We start from the raw sequence: 15,272 nt of genomic DNA on the forward strand, positions 1-15,272 counted from the left end.
CCAACAGCTGTTTATTAATGACTTACGCAGATTTATAATTGCAGAACTAATGGCTGCAAAGCATAGCGGCCTCCAAAACAAACAGTCTGCAGTTGTAAACTGTACCTTCTAACTGAATGCATGGTTAATTCAACTAATTTACTGCTTCAGTTAAATGTTTCACATATAGGTTAAAGTATCGCTGTTTTGTTTTTTTAAATGTAGTTATTTTAAAGTTAGTCATTTATAAGCTAAAGTGAAGCAAACTCTTCAGTAAAAACGTGGCATTGCATCTCAGCTCCCAGATGGATTTCGGTGCTTCTTTTTCTAACCACGCTCTACTTTTCACCACTAACACATTTACAGTTCCATCAGTCTTTGCTAAAATGCTTCCCTGCTGGAACAGTTCTCCGTGCTGGCCCGGTCCCATTTTTCCACAGTGATTTGATCATGATTGATGGGTTACATGCTAACAGGGCACCCAAACTGCGAAGCTCTAAAAAGGAATGAGAATGAATGAAGTGCACGACGGGAGCCCGCGTGTTAAAGCATGCGTCTGTTTACACGAAGAAATTATTCTAAAGACTTTTCCTGGCCCGTCCCAAAGGTTTGGTGCCAGAATGATCTTTTTATATAAATGAAGCAGTCAAAAGCTCTATTGTCTCGAGGAGTGTTCACTTGTGCAGAGACGAGTCTATCCGGGTGCCTTTATAATTGCACGGTTATTCTATAAACCTTGTAGGAGTTTTTAATCTGCTTTGCTTTGCCCAGCCCAAGGTTTCTATTGCATTGCTGTGGGCAAGAAGGCTGAAAAATAAAACATGTACATGCTGAGAGATTTTTTTTTTCATTGCTCAACAGCACAATTAGAACTTGCAAGTGCAGAACAACATGGTAGACGACAATATAAATCTGTCAGTCTGTGCTCCAGAGGTGGGCATGCTGCAACTTGAACTCTTAAGTCTCGCTCGCAGTCTTTCCTCTGTTACTAAGTACAGGAAACCGTATAAACAGAAGAGAAAAATGTATTCAGGAATGAGCACAGAAAAAAAAGGTTATTTAATGCAAGCATTGTACTGTCATGTATGCACAGGAGTTATTTTCCAGGATGCAGGCTGAAGAGATGCTTAAGCAGACATATATCTCTGTCACTCTCTCTAGTTCCCTCTTTCTGTTTCTCTCAAGCGCAGAAGAAACTTGGGGGCGGGGTAAAGGTCAGGGCCCCGGTGAGGAGGTCGCGCCTCAGGAGCACACTCAGCTCAAATTAGGTCTCAGATTGGCATTCACGGTCAAAATAGTTAACCTCAGCTCACCTCACCGTCCCTTAAGAAAACATATGCTTTACCTCAGCGCCTTAGGTTCATTTTAACAAACTCTTTCACCCACACAAAGGTAAACGTGCTTCGCTGTGAAGCACCACTGACACATGTCTAAACACCTCCTCGGTAAACCGTCGCTTTCAGACGCCCATATTAGCACATGGGTTGGACCCAGGCTGTGTTTTCACAATCATCTGCTGCCCTACTACGAGTAGGACCAGATGAAATATGTTGGACGGAAGTAATTTACTGCTCCCCTAACTTACAATATCTTGTGCCCCTGCCACTGGACAGAGTGGTAAGAAGAGACGCGGAGAAACAATAAACGTGGTTAAATGTGGGAGTGGGGAGTGGAAAACGGCACAGAGCCAAGGTCAAGTCTATAACTGCTGCTGCAAGAATGATTTAGGTGCTATGGCCAGGGGGCTAGACCAATAGCGGCTCGGCAGAGTGAATCAGGGAGGGATGGCAGAGGTGTTGAGAGCCTTGGTGGTAATGACTTGCTGATGACATCAGGACATAGCACAGAGTCTTTTCTCTGCAGAGGGGTTAAAGTTCAGACAGCCCATTCAGTGACCCTGTGATTTATTCCCGGGGCCTCCTTTAATATATAAACACAATGAAAGCTGGGTCTTTGCTGGGAATGCACGACTGTCTGTGAGGCATAGTCCAGAGAGCTGCTAAACACTTTTTGTTTGTTTCTTCAGCCCTCTTTAGTGCTTACTTTATCACCATCTGTGACAATGAAAGTTTCCCAAAAAGAAAAAAGTCAACAACCAGACAGACTGGGCTCATCTCTGAATGTTGTAAAGACTCACACCTGCTTTCAAAATGCAGCGAAAGTCTTTCAAAAGCCCCACTGCCTCAAAGGAGCGTCCCCGAGGACAACCTCGAAGATAGCATCAGTTCAGTTCATAGCAGCGGATAATGCTGCTGGTAAGAGCAGCCGATTATAAGCACTACAAAGCACACATCCTGTGAGTTGTCACTCAAAGCAGCTGTTAGTTCAGGGGAACAGTTTGGCCCTGATGCACAGTCTAATATTTAACCTGACTTCCTGCTGCACCACAGAAGAACTGCAGGAATCACTGCAGTCAGCAAAAATACCTTACTCCCTGCCAGAACTACGAAGCAGCAGTAAGGCTCAAAATGATATCAATTATACGCATTTAAATAAATCACGCTGAGCATTTAAACAGTCCTTCATTCCACAGATAAGATTTTAAAAATGCATTTCTTTAAAAAACCCCAACAACTTTTAATTACTTTAAAACGGTTTGTGTTCACTTTCTGATGGAGAGTTATGGGAAAGAGTGATAGCTCTCAAATGCCTGCGTGTTCGCTAAAGGACCTGCAGCCATCAGCCAGCTTGGAATGAAGACTGCAAAGAGTAAACACCTACCCCACGCCTGTTCAGGGGTGACAAAATCTTCCCCACCAGTCCTGCAAAAGCTCATTAACTAAAATCTACAATTTGGTGTAAAAATATTTTCTTTTTCCTTTTTTTTTTTTTTTTGCCAGGAGCCACGTGTCAGAATAAAAAGCGCTCAGAGCCAAGAAGCAGTCCAGCATACAACTCTCGATAAAATGGCAAATTAGCATTTTTTCCACAACATTTTTAGTTAATGAGCTTTAGAGAGGCTGGAAGCAGATTTCAGGCACAGCCAGGCAAGCTGTTTACCCCTGTTTCCAGTCTTTATGCTAAGCTAAGTTAATCAGCCACAGGGTTTATGGTTTCATATAAACATAGAGTGGCATCAATCTATAAATTTCTCTACCAAGTGAAAAGCAAGCATCTCTAAAAATGACAAACATTAGCTTTTATACAAATTTGTTGCCACTACATTTGTCACAGATTTAAGTAGCTTGAAATAACTTTGTTTAAGCACTTAAATATTGTCTGATTATCGCTCGAGGCTAGCATATTTATTGTCCAGCAAAGATTACATAGATGAATTTTAATGTTTCATGCTCACTGTAATGTCACCTCAACATAAGAACTTAAATTCCAAACATCACACAAGAATGTGATAATTTTTGACTTGATGTAAAGGAAAAAAAAGTAATTTTCAATGCTCAACACAGTTACTTAGTGACTCCGTAATTTAATCCATCTTTGGCTGCAGCATGCGTAGGTGAGGAGCAGCAGCAGTTAGCTCAGGATTGTCAGCTCGGGGTGAGAAACAAACCTGATTTCAACGCTGTCAGCACAGACCGAAGTCCTGACTTGCAAAGTGTGAGTCATGCAGGATGGCTGGAGTGACCTGCTCTCTGTGTTTGTAGTTATGTGTGTGAGTGTAATGTGTTTTGTGAGCAAAGGACGTTGAAATAAAAAGAGCAACAAAGCCAGGGAGGTAAAAACAACATCAACAACAACAAAAAGAGTGGGAGAGAAAGCCTCATCACTTATAAAGACAGGAGAAAGATCTGTTCATTCTTCATTTTATGTACGAGATATAAAGTTGTCAGTTCCACTCAGCTTTTCTCTGTGTTTCTCCCTGGAAAAAGTCATGTGTTATTTTTATTAGGTATAATAGTGCCAGTCAGGTGGGAGGGGAAGCAGACGTTTTGATCAGAGGTAAAGCTGCATTAGCACAAGCGTGCACATGTTTCTGCTCAGTGTGCTCCTGTTTGCCGTTTCCCGTCGTTGCTCGAGGGATTCGAAACTATCAAACGCCCTGCTCGAGCTGGAAACGCCAGCTTTCTCCGTCTGCTCGTGTCCCCCTTTATAGCTTAGCTCTGCAGCCAGCTCAATCTGCAGGCATCCCAGCTATTCCAAACACTCTGGAGCACTAAGGTGGAAACATGTGAGGAATCTGGATGACTGACCCTCCATCCACTCCCCTCGATCGCTGCATTCTGTTACCTGCTGAGGAGGCGGAGAGGGCGGCGGAGGCCTGGGTGTCCAGATGAGGTTATTATAGCGTATCAGTGATGCCTCCTGAGGTAAAAGCAGAGTCTGTGACAGCGTGAGATGGCTCAAGTCAGGCAGTATGAGAGTCCAGCGCTAAGATCTGACCTCCTGGGTGGAGAAAAGGCATATATGATATGATGACATTTTCAGGCGCACATCTAAAACTGATTTCTGCTTGTCTGTTTCGAATGCCCCCTAAACTTTCCCTTCACACCTTCTGTCAGGGTCCTCTTACATCGGCACACGGCTGCAGAGGAGCTACATGGTTCAAATTAGACCCTGAGGTGTGCTTTTACTTCTTCCTTCTCTCTCTCTCCAATCCCCCCCAACACTTATAGCTCCGCGCATTTGTTTCATATTTTGCTCAGGATATGACTCACTCACCCGGCTGATGTTTGATGTTTTAATTATGCAGTGTCAGTGATACACTGGGAGAAAAATGAGGGGTCTTTCTGGCTAAGATTTGGAACAGGGAAGTTGCAATAACATATCGCTGCCATTCATGATTAACTGCAGGACCCTCAAGGAGGAAGAAAGCACGGTGTTCAAAAGGAGAACAAGTCTGTTTTGTGTTCTCAATGGCAAATATCTCTGTTACGCTTCTATAGCATTCAGAGGGACACAGGGAGGAGTTTGGTGCTCTGGCTCTGTTCAGTGTGAGGGAGTGGATTGTCTATGTGCCACTGCAGTAAAAAAACAACACAAAAAAACACTGTATAATGGATGATTGACTCCAGCAGAGGCGTGCACGGCAATCATTGCTGCGATCACTAATACAGCACTGTGAGGATTTGTTGTGCAGACTGTGGCTGCCTAAAATAGACTTTTATGAGACATGATATTTCATGAATTGTTAAAAAGGAAAACGATAGAAACACATTCCCGAGACGCAACTGTATAAAAAAAGCAAGACGGCCCACAGCGATGCTAGCCTCTCTGTGAGGCTGCTTAAAGCCTTGCAAAAAAGGAAGTTTTCACAGGACTCTGTGTGAAAAGCTAAGCACACCCCATATGTCAGTAGTTTCTAGAACCAGCAATAACTTGAAGTGATTATTTTTAGTGTGTCTCACATCTTTGTGGAGGAATTGTCATTCTTCTTTACAGCGTTGCTTCATAAACTAAAGTGCAGAACAAATTAGATGTGCGTTCAAACGCAGTGGATCTCAAATTCATCCTCTGGGGAGCATGAATGTTTTTTCTAGCAGCCCATCAAGGAGTTGTAGAGATTTTCATCTGGAGTAAGTGGTCAGCCAATAACACACAGTGGTCCATATTACCGCTGCTGCCAAGGTGAGGTCAGGGGAGGTCTTCTTGAGCAATGATTTGAGTCTACTGCCTCATCTATTGGAAAACCACGAATCAATAAATGTGCGAGAAAAACAAATTCAGATATTTTAGAGCAGAATGTGTGATGTTTTATGCTAAAGAGTAGATAAAGGTTGTTATACTTCTACATGCTATTTGAATAACTGGGCTCTTAAAGCCCTTATGTAAACATATTTTATGCATTTATTTTGTTGTTTTTTAATTGGCTAATACTGTGATTTATTCTCAAAAGCTGCCAGGTTCATATTTTTCACATGCACCATCCATTTTCTGAGCTGCTTATCCAACTAGGATCAGGCTGTTCCCTGTCCCAGCTGACCTGAGGGAGAGCGACGTTCATCACGCTCAGCTCACCCATACATCACATGGTTAACACAGAGACAAAAACAGCACTTCACTCTCCTGTCCACACCTACAGCTAAGTTACAATCAGCAGTTAACCTAACAGGAAGAGTATGCAAACTCTGTGGAGGGAGATCCCAGCCAAGCACCCGGTTTGAACCCAGAATATTTTTGCTATAAGGTGACAATGCTAACATCTGCACCAGCATGCAGACGTACACAGTTCATCTCATCAGACTTTCATACTAATACTTTCATGAAAAGATGGGACATCTGGGTGTGATCCAGGAATCGCTGTTATTCATCCCTCACATCATCTCAGATTTGCATATCAGGATGAGGTAAACATAATGACCTGTGATTGGCTCAGAGCAAAACCATCAGTTGCAGCTTCAGTTCTCACAGCAATAAGAGACGTTCGGGCATTAACATATCACTGGGCAGCCATTCCAATAAGCTCACCTCCTTACGAATTCTATCAACAATGACGAGAAATCAATATATTCATCTAACATGCTGATTACAAGCTACTAGCTTGTTATTTCCTTCCCTGCATCCAAACACTGTGGTTGCTGGCACAGGAGGGAGAAAAAACAAAACAAAAAAAGAAAAGATTGGAAATGAAGAGGGACAATGACAGGTTGACGGATACCACAACACCAGGGCACTGAGTCCATCCCGTCCTCCGTCAAAGCCCCATGAGAATCTGCTTGATGAGGTTTCTTTCAAATGTGGGATGCCCGAGCAGTGGAAAATAAAGTGGGTGATTGTAAATAGACTTCTGTAGTGGGAGGAAAGAGTCACAGAGAGGGAGAAACGGTGGGGGGTATTTTGTGCCACTTGAAAAATGAGTCAAACTTTCCTTCCTCACCTCTTGCTCCCTCTGTATTTCTAGCCAACCTGTCAGCTCCACTGTTATCTGAAGGTTTTACTGGTTTTCAGGCAGAGGTGGGAGAGGAGAGAGAAACAGACGAGAAACTCTGCATTCACAGGACAAACCTTTTGCTGAAAGAAAAAAAAGCCTTATTAGTGCAAATTGAATGAAAGCGTTTTCCCTCCCTTGTTTAAAAAAAAGGGGCTCCTGCAGTGAAAGCGAGACAAAAATAAAAAGTCTGCAGAGATTAGAGTCTTCCACCCTCGCCTGTGTCTCTTTCAGAGCACTTGAACGCCTGAACCAATGCAGGAGACAGCTTGAATCAGTGGGGGACAACTTTTGTTGGGCCGACCTTCAGTTTCTCTCCGGGTAGCTGCAGACAGAGCTGTTCATTTATAGGAAAGTTATAAACAGAAGTTTTTTTCTAAACTCCGCAGCCTTGCAGAATATCATAAACCTCCCCCTCTCTTAAACTGTGATTCACTTCTTATTGCTTTCATTTATTGTTCTGTTATCACGAGCTATGAAAAAGATCTCTTATTTAAAAATGTGCACAATAGTATGAAACAGTAAAGGTTCAGACGCAGAGAGAATGTTTTCAGTGATATATCAGTATTACTTGGACTGCTATATTAGTGATGTTTTCTTATCCCAACTCTAAAAAAGTTGGGACGCTGCGTAAAATGTGAATAAATACAGAATGTAATGATTTATGACCGACACAAACTGTGTGGAACTGAGAAAATGTGACATTTTAAGGCCATTTAGAATTTGTTGGCAGCAACACCACTGTGTAGCATCCCCTCTACTGTCTGTAAACATCTGGGAACCAAAGAAATGAGTTGCTGGACATTTTGAAGGATTTTAAATGGTGCTGATTCTGGATCATTTTCACATATCTTTCACTTCTTTGCATCATAGGGCTTTGCACTGCATGGTGAGCTGTGGTCACAGACAATTTCTGGCAGTGTTCCTCAGGTCATACAGTGATTTCTATGCCTGTTTTTAATGCCGTGCTGTCTGAGGTACCAGAAACCACAGGCATCAAATACTGTCTTTTGCGCATGCTCTGAATCCTATTATGCCCTGCAGATGATGAGATATTCAAAGTCTTTGCAATTTTATATTGAGGAACATTGTTCTAAAATTGTTCCACAATTTGTAGACATGGTTTTTGTAGTTTGGTGAACCTCTGCCGATCTTTCATTCTGACTTCAGTTTTCTTGCTCTAAATCACTGTACACTATTTCTACTTTGAGAAACTGATCTGAATATTCTAATACTGAGTCTGCAGGGATGCTTCACTACAGTCTACGTTGTGTCACGTCTTGGCCACTGAGCGGCGTTGCGGTCTGACAGCTCGGCAGAGGAGCAGTGGCTCTCGCATTCCCACTCTGTGTGAACGAGTCGAGCGCGGGGCAGGCAGTCAGGCAGCTCTGCAGTTTGATGGGCGGAGGAAGGCAGGGCCCGAAAGCAGTGCAGGCACAGGCTCGAATTACACTCGGGGTGCTCGGGACAGGAGGAGGGAGGGGGGGTGATGACACGCACTGGAGGGAAGGAGGAGGGCGGTGTGTGTGGAGACGTAAGGAGGAGAAAAAATCTAGTAAACCTGACAAAGCGTCTGAGTAACAGAGTGAAGACTGTCGGCGGAAGAAGTAGACGCGAGAGACGCTCGTTTCACCGAGAGGACGCACATTCACGGATTTTACGAGGTGTTTTTTTCTCCTTGCAGTGGACAACTATTCTCTTCTGCCCTTTAGAACTCGTCCCACGTACGTGGTAGCTGCAAACTTTCTGTTGAGTTGACAAGTGCGCTGTTCGGGGAACACTGGGCAGTGTTTTGCGCTTTGGAAGAAACTTGGTGACGAGAGGTGGAAAGTTTCGAGGGGGGGACAGCGATATGGTTTTACGAAGTGTTTTGGAAGGATAACGCGTGTAAACCCGGATTTCTGTGCATGGCATTGGTCTACGCTGTCAGTCGGGTTTGGAATATATCTTCAGATCCGAGCTGATGCCGGCTGATTGTGGAATAGTAAGCTGAAGAAAAAAAAAAAAGCCAGCGCCTCGATTTTTTTCCCTTTTTTGCCGCTGCATTGTATTATTGGAGACATTCCTCCCTCTGGATTCAGCTCATGCTCTCTCCTCCCTTATCTGTGCATGCCAAAACAGAGATCTCCACGATTTTAGTCCTCCCTGGTAAGTGTTCTCTGCATGGGATAAAAAAAAAAAAAATCTAATGCGTCTTCAGAGCCTCATCTGTCAGGGTTCCTGCTGCCATACGCGATAGTGGAAATGCGCTTCCACGGTTTGTGCAGTTATTTATTTATTTTTTTTACAGCTGCACGAAAAAACCCCTGAAAATTGTTTGTTTGTAGTTTTCTAACCAAAAGAGTTTCCAGAAGACGACGAAGTGCGTAAAGTTCTTAAATCTTAAAGTTTTTAAATTTTAGTTTCATATTTTCCTGGCATGCATTAAAAAAAACCCAATTTGTTTTTTTTTTTTTCTTTTTTTGCACGTAAAAACTTATTGCTGTGAACTTCATCTTTGTTTATTTAAGACGCGAGAGGAGCCACACAACACCTTGCATCATCACTTTAGGGCCCATTAACAAGTGTCCGGGTTATTTATTACTTTGGTAAATTTTCTACATTGCATTTATGGTGCCAATTACCCCGTGACCGCTGTTGTTTTTTCACTGCTTGGTGCCGGAGCCCTAAATCACCGAGGAGCTCCAAATGAGCCCCCCTCATTGTGGAAAAAGCCAACTGATTTGAATTTCAATCGGGGATTCAATCAGTGCCAAGAAATTTCATTGAAAGCTCGAGTTTTTAAATGAAGGCTTGGTTATGTATGAGGCCGAGCTCTCAGTGGGTCCCGTTTTAGAGTGGATTATTTCACGTATCACTATATACCGTTTACTTCTGAGTTTTGCGCATTAATTTTCTCTTTTTCCAAATCGTTTCTGTTGTAGGTTATTTATTTGACGGCTGTAGAAAAATGTAGTATTTGTATTGCTCTCTTTAAGCAGCGTAGCACAAAAACACCCCCACATGGAGGCTTTTTTGGTGGGGGCGTGTTATCTGGGCTCTTTTCGTCCTGCAGAAGTTTTTAGACAGCGGTGATGCCAGTAGTACTTGATTGGTGCACTGATTCGTTTACTTTTCATCAATAATTCATGAGTCTGGGCTGTCACTATGCGGAACTGGGTACTCTAATTGCAAAATTCACACCGGCGCATTTCTCTAATAAAGTTAAGACGTCGGATGAACTCAAGCATGCACGCCGACATCAGGTGCGCGGTCACCGTCCGTGTCCCGCAGTCCCCCGCCCCCGAGCGGTTGAATGAAAGATAACTCGGCATGTGCACGTCTTCTTTTTCGCCCTCTAAAAGTCAAATTACATTTGTCTTTGCTGGTGAAACCAATCGATACTTCCAGCTGGAAGAGAAGGAGCTCAGGGAAGCGTGACTTAACCAAACCTCCAGAGACACTTCGCCGCGGTTGAACCGCAGATGTCTGGCTAAACGGAACGATGTGTGTGTTTGTCCCCATGTTGCAATATCGCTTTTTTCAATTAAAACCGTACGGCTCTCATAATCAAGTCCTGGGCATGCAATAAAAGCTCTTACGAATGCGATTAACACAAACACAACAGCGCGGGCAACAGGTTTGGTGCATCTGTTGCGCATAAGCGGCGTCCAGCGGAGAAACTGGTGCCACACTGGCTGCTGCTGCTTTGCCTTTTCTGCACCAGTGACTTTTGAAAACATATAATGACTGATCTGTTACAAAAGAAAACGTAATATTAGTAATTTAGCGGGGAAAATGAGCAGCGTGGAACAGGTGATGCTCTTTTTTTCATTAGATTCATGTGAGATTAAATAAATGCTAGAAGTCTGGGGGACGTGAGTGAAACGGCTCCTTTGACACTAAAATTTAGAAGAGGGATGTTTGAGTTCGTGTTCTGAAATATATGTCAGTGCGTACAGATCAAAACTAAAGGTAGATGCGGGGCGGCTCTGTGTGGGCTGCCTCACCTTTCAGGTATGTCTGTGGTGTGGCTTGTTTGACAGCATTTTGAAGCACTTGGTGACTCTGTTGTTTCAGCTGTCTCTCACTTTTTACGTGGCTCAAAGAGCATCTATGAATTAAGATGAACCATTTTGACTAAATCTGTCTTCTTGTTCTCTCCCCTTGCTGCCTTTCACACTTCTGCCTCTTCAACCTGTCTCCCAACTTCTTCCCCTTACCTCCCAGCCCAGGTGATTGGGTGAATTCCGGTGAGTGACAGGCCAACCCTGCAGCAGTTGATGGTTGGGCGGACCCCCTCAGATGGGATCAGTGTCCAGGGGGAGGTGGAGAAGGGGGGTATGGGGAGCGCTGTCCCCCAATAGCGGGATGGCCTCGTGGGCCTGGCTCCTGGCCGCTGTCCTGCTGTCCCTTTTGACTGTCAGCGTGGCCCGGCCGCCCCTTACTGCCACCAAGGGGGAGGCCACTCTGGAACCTGAAGGTAAGCAGTGAGGGGCTGTAACACGGGGTAGGAGAGGGGTGGGGGGGGACCCACATTTGTTTGCCTTGTTTTTCAAGAGCAGGCACCAGTTTGTCAATAACTAAATAAATAAATCCACCCTTCATCCTATTTTTGTTTACTTTTGCATCCTTCCCTTCAAATTCTTGTCATTTACTCACATTGAGGTGGATAAGAATCCAGAACTGGCCCGTGACACAGTTTCTATATTTTATACTCTTATTTATTTATTTATTTTGTAACTTTCGGAGTTTCATGCAGAAGCACAAGTTGTTGTTTTTTTTCATTTAACTTCCAGTAAAAGTTAAAATATTGGAAAAGAGACAACATTTTAGAGGGAGAAATATAAATAAACTAAAGAGAAGCAACTAACCTTGGCATGGCCGACCTCTTGTTTTCCTCACTGAGTTCTAATTCGCACTCTTTTTGTTTTATTGTTCTTCTCTGTGCGTAGCTTACTGAGCTATACTTGAGCTGTAAAGCCTGGTTTGTGTCTCTGTTTGGAGGGAAAGTTGTGAAGAAGGGTGGCACAATGTTTAACCCGGCGTCTCTCTCATGACCTTCTCGCCTGGAAAGAGATTGAGATGGAGATTTAGAGTTCTGGTCTTTGCTTTCTTCCAGTCACGACTGCTGTTATTTCCTGTTCCTGCAAAGTTTGAATAATTGTTTTAAGCTATATAGTTTTGAGAAACATCTTAGTGAAAGGCTTTCTTTCTTTTAGGCTTCTCTATTTCTGTGTCTCTGGTCTCGGAGTCTGGTTAGAGACGAGTTAATTAGTTGTTTTGATGGGTGGTAAGTCGCATTCCAAAGTCCTTTGTTCCCTGGCTTTAATCAGCATGCTAATTGTGAGTTAGGCCAAACAACAGAGCATCACTTTTAAGCCACCTCCCCCACCGTCCTTCTGTCTTTACACAAACACACACTGTACCTTTTCTCGGCCTTTGCCCTTGAGGTCAGGTATCAAACTTACCTACTTGGATGAGAGGCTGCCCGAGCTCTCCTCTCCTGTTGTTTTTGTTGTTCTGTCTCAGACTGTTTGGCTCCAAGCCGGTGAGTTCAGAGCCCCACATGGCCCGGACGCTACGCTACATGGCCACAGAGAGGACAGGGGGAGTTTTCCAGAGTTACAAAATCCCCCAGAAGAGCTCTAAGAGGATTTGTGCATATTTGACTTCTCCTTTAGATGGAGAGATTACAGAGTGCTGCTGAGCAGCGATGAAGTCATGTGACTGGAGATTAAGTGGCCTGGGTGAGGTCACCTGAAGAAGAACAGAGAGGGCACAAAGAACCTGGTCTGCTTATCTGATTGTGAACCAATTTATCTGTTGCATGTTGCAAACAAATATTTATTTATTTAAATTATCATCAACAGCACCTTTGTGTGATTTTACTCAATGTGTTGTCCTCTTCAGTCTGTTGCTTTCTTCCATTCACTAATACTGACAGGACACTATGGAGTCACCTGTGGGATGCAGATGTTAGAGAGAGATGGACTGACTTGTCCTACCTACCGTAACTGTCTTGAATACCCCCCCGCCTCCGTCCCCACACCCCACCCAGAAAGGTTAAGAATTCTCAAAATTTGAATTCTCGCTCCCCTCCCCTCTGCCCTGCAGACGTGCTTGTGTCTGTGGGAGCAGTAATTACTTTAGATTCATCAGATTGCATATCAATGTTGTCTCTATACAGCCTGCCCCTGCACCCCTGGTGGTGGCCCTGGTAGTTTGCCTACCTGTGGCTGTTACAATGGAAGAAGCGGACTGAACGTGCTGTTTAATGTCTTCACACAACAGGCTTATTGTTGCCACTGTAGCCACTTCAATATGGGAACGTTTACCTTGTCCAGGCACGCTCTGTTTGCACATTGATTAAAATACTCTGAATGACAATGGCAGAAAATACACAGGCATTTTTCTGCTCTTTCAAGCCACTCTTCTTGCACATAATGCGGAATAAATGTGGCACCAGGCGCAGGCTGACAAAAGTCAGCTCATGGTTTGGCTTGACTTTCATGTCGTCCCCGCCTGACTGTGTTCTTCAAAAATGCTCTGATCAGCATGGAGGCAGCGCTTCAAAATAGTCGAGCGGTTAAATAAATATAGGCTCCATTATGCATCAAGGAAGATTCTTTGATGCCTAGACAGGCACACGAATGGGATGGATGCTTGTTAACAACACACTAGTTGCTTTTCCACAGTAGGAATGTAATTGCTCTCTTGGCTTTCTTGCTGCATCGTTCCTGCTTTCACATGTACGCTGCGCCCTTTTAAACCAGTCACACAGTCGGCACATGTTAAACAAAATGGGATTACAGTTTTCTGTCTCAGCGTGTGCATCCGTGTGCGAGGTGTTGCTCATAACCGATCTGTAGCACTGTGCTATCTGCACAGTAGGAGTGCAGCTGTAAAAGTGTAAACCTGTCAGCTGGCCAGTTAATGACATGGATTGTGGGTTTAGATGTGTGGCGATGGCAATGGAACTGAACTCTAAACAAACACAGTGTGTCAGTCGGTGTGTGTGTGTTTGGGGGGGGGGCATTGGGGTTTAATATACAGCTTTCACACAATGGCTTTTACTAGCCTGCCGTTAGCTGGTGTTAATCTTGTAGGTTGGAGTGCGTTATTTGCTTTAGCTTATGTGCCAGAAAATACCATGTCACTCCACCGCTCACTCTCACAGCTGTCTGATAAGAGGCTGGGAAGAGCCGCTACCTGTGCCAGCCTGTTTCGTCAGACCTCCATGCGCTGTCTGGTGTACTTCAGGTGGTAGACGGCAAAAAAACCCCACCTTTCCTATTAAGTGTGTGTGTATGTATATATATATATATATATATATATATATATATATATATATATATATATATATATATATATATATATATATATATTAAAAAAAATAAAGATCCGTGGCCTCATAAAAGTGTAAAAGGTCTAGATCACATTGTTATTTGTTTTTCTCCTTTCTCTCACAAGCTGAGGTCACATTTGTTGTTATCTGCGCATTATGAAGATTTTTGAAAAGGTTACTTAACCACTTAATTGGTAACCATAACGATATTATTGAGTTAAGGAACAATGCTGCGTTACAGGCAAATTTAATGTGATTAGGGTGATGCAATACATTTACATTGTACTCTTTCTGCCATTAGCCCCACCCCTCCTCAGTAGCCCCCCCGCCCCCCAGAATTACCACCTCAATTTAAAAAAAAAATTAAAAAAAATTAAAATCAACAATACAAAGGGATCAAAATTAAAAAGAAAACTAAAACAACTCAAACTTGTCCATGCCACTGCAGCAGCACATTGATTTGTTGTACAGCTTTAAGAATTAAGCACTCAATATGTTTTTCTTAACATAAAATAACTTGCATAAGACAAGTGTTTTTATAGTCTACTGATCTGACAGATTATCATTAGATTGTCGTTACTGTTGGCTTCAGCGTGTCCTTCATCTGACTTGTTATAATCTCAAGATTAATGCAATGTTTCTGAGGGTCACTACTGCTACATTCAGCCTAAGAAGATTGTTGTACATAGTGTCCAAAGGGCTAAAGGGGTCGTGTGGGGTTCAGGGAAGGCCTTGATGAGGGGGTGAAGGGGTGAGCGAACTCGAGGGGCTGTTGCCATGGATGCTTGCAGGAGCCAGTTCACGGAGCTGCTCCTTTGTCATAAAAAAAAAAGCAGAGGAGGGATTTGAATCTGAAAGGACACAGACATTAGAAAAGGGGTAGAGACAAAAAAGGGGGAGAAAAGTCCTGGGATTTAAGTACGTGAGGGGGTTACAGAGGAAGAAGAGAGGGGTAAAAAGAAAAGAGGAAGGATAAGAAGGGCAGTGGAGATGATGTGATTTGAGCACGTGTATGTGAGTGTCTGTGTTGGACTCCATGCATGCTTAGTGTGCGCCTTTGAGATGGCAGTCATTACATTTAGTCTTCGATCTCATTTTGCAGAATGAGGCAGGGAGGAGATGGGAAGATAGGCCTGGAGGCAA

The 15,272-nt window shown here is 43.5% G+C and overlaps 1 protein-coding gene across 7 annotated transcripts in view; it reads left to right on the plus strand.

The window, feature by feature from the left end:
• Positions 1-8,337: 8,337 nt before the first annotated feature.
• The window catches only part of fgfr2 (fibroblast growth factor receptor 2), a 38,045-nt gene continuing 31,110 nt past the window's right edge, over positions 8,338-15,272 (plus strand). For 3 of the 7 annotated variants that reach the window (XM_085297416.1, XM_085297417.1, XM_085297413.1), the window contains exons 1-2: positions 8,338-8,950; positions 11,012-11,264. In XM_085297416.1, coding sequence (XP_085153542.1) covers positions 11,087-11,264 — 178 coding nt within the window. In that variant the 5' untranslated portion in view covers positions 8,338-8,950; positions 11,012-11,086. The remainder of the gene's footprint in view (positions 8,951-11,011; positions 11,265-15,272) is intronic. The other 4 variants (XM_085297418.1, XM_085297419.1, XM_085297414.1 and 1 more) reach the window with 3 other exon arrangements.

The sequence above is a fragment of the Mchenga conophoros genome, linkage group LG13 (genome assembly GCF_057382185.1).
Source record: "Mchenga conophoros isolate Kocher_MC1m ecotype Shallow Benthic linkage group LG13, M_conophoros_male_GT1.1, whole genome shotgun sequence".
Taxonomy (NCBI): domain Eukaryota; kingdom Metazoa; phylum Chordata; class Actinopteri; order Cichliformes; family Cichlidae; genus Mchenga; species Mchenga conophoros.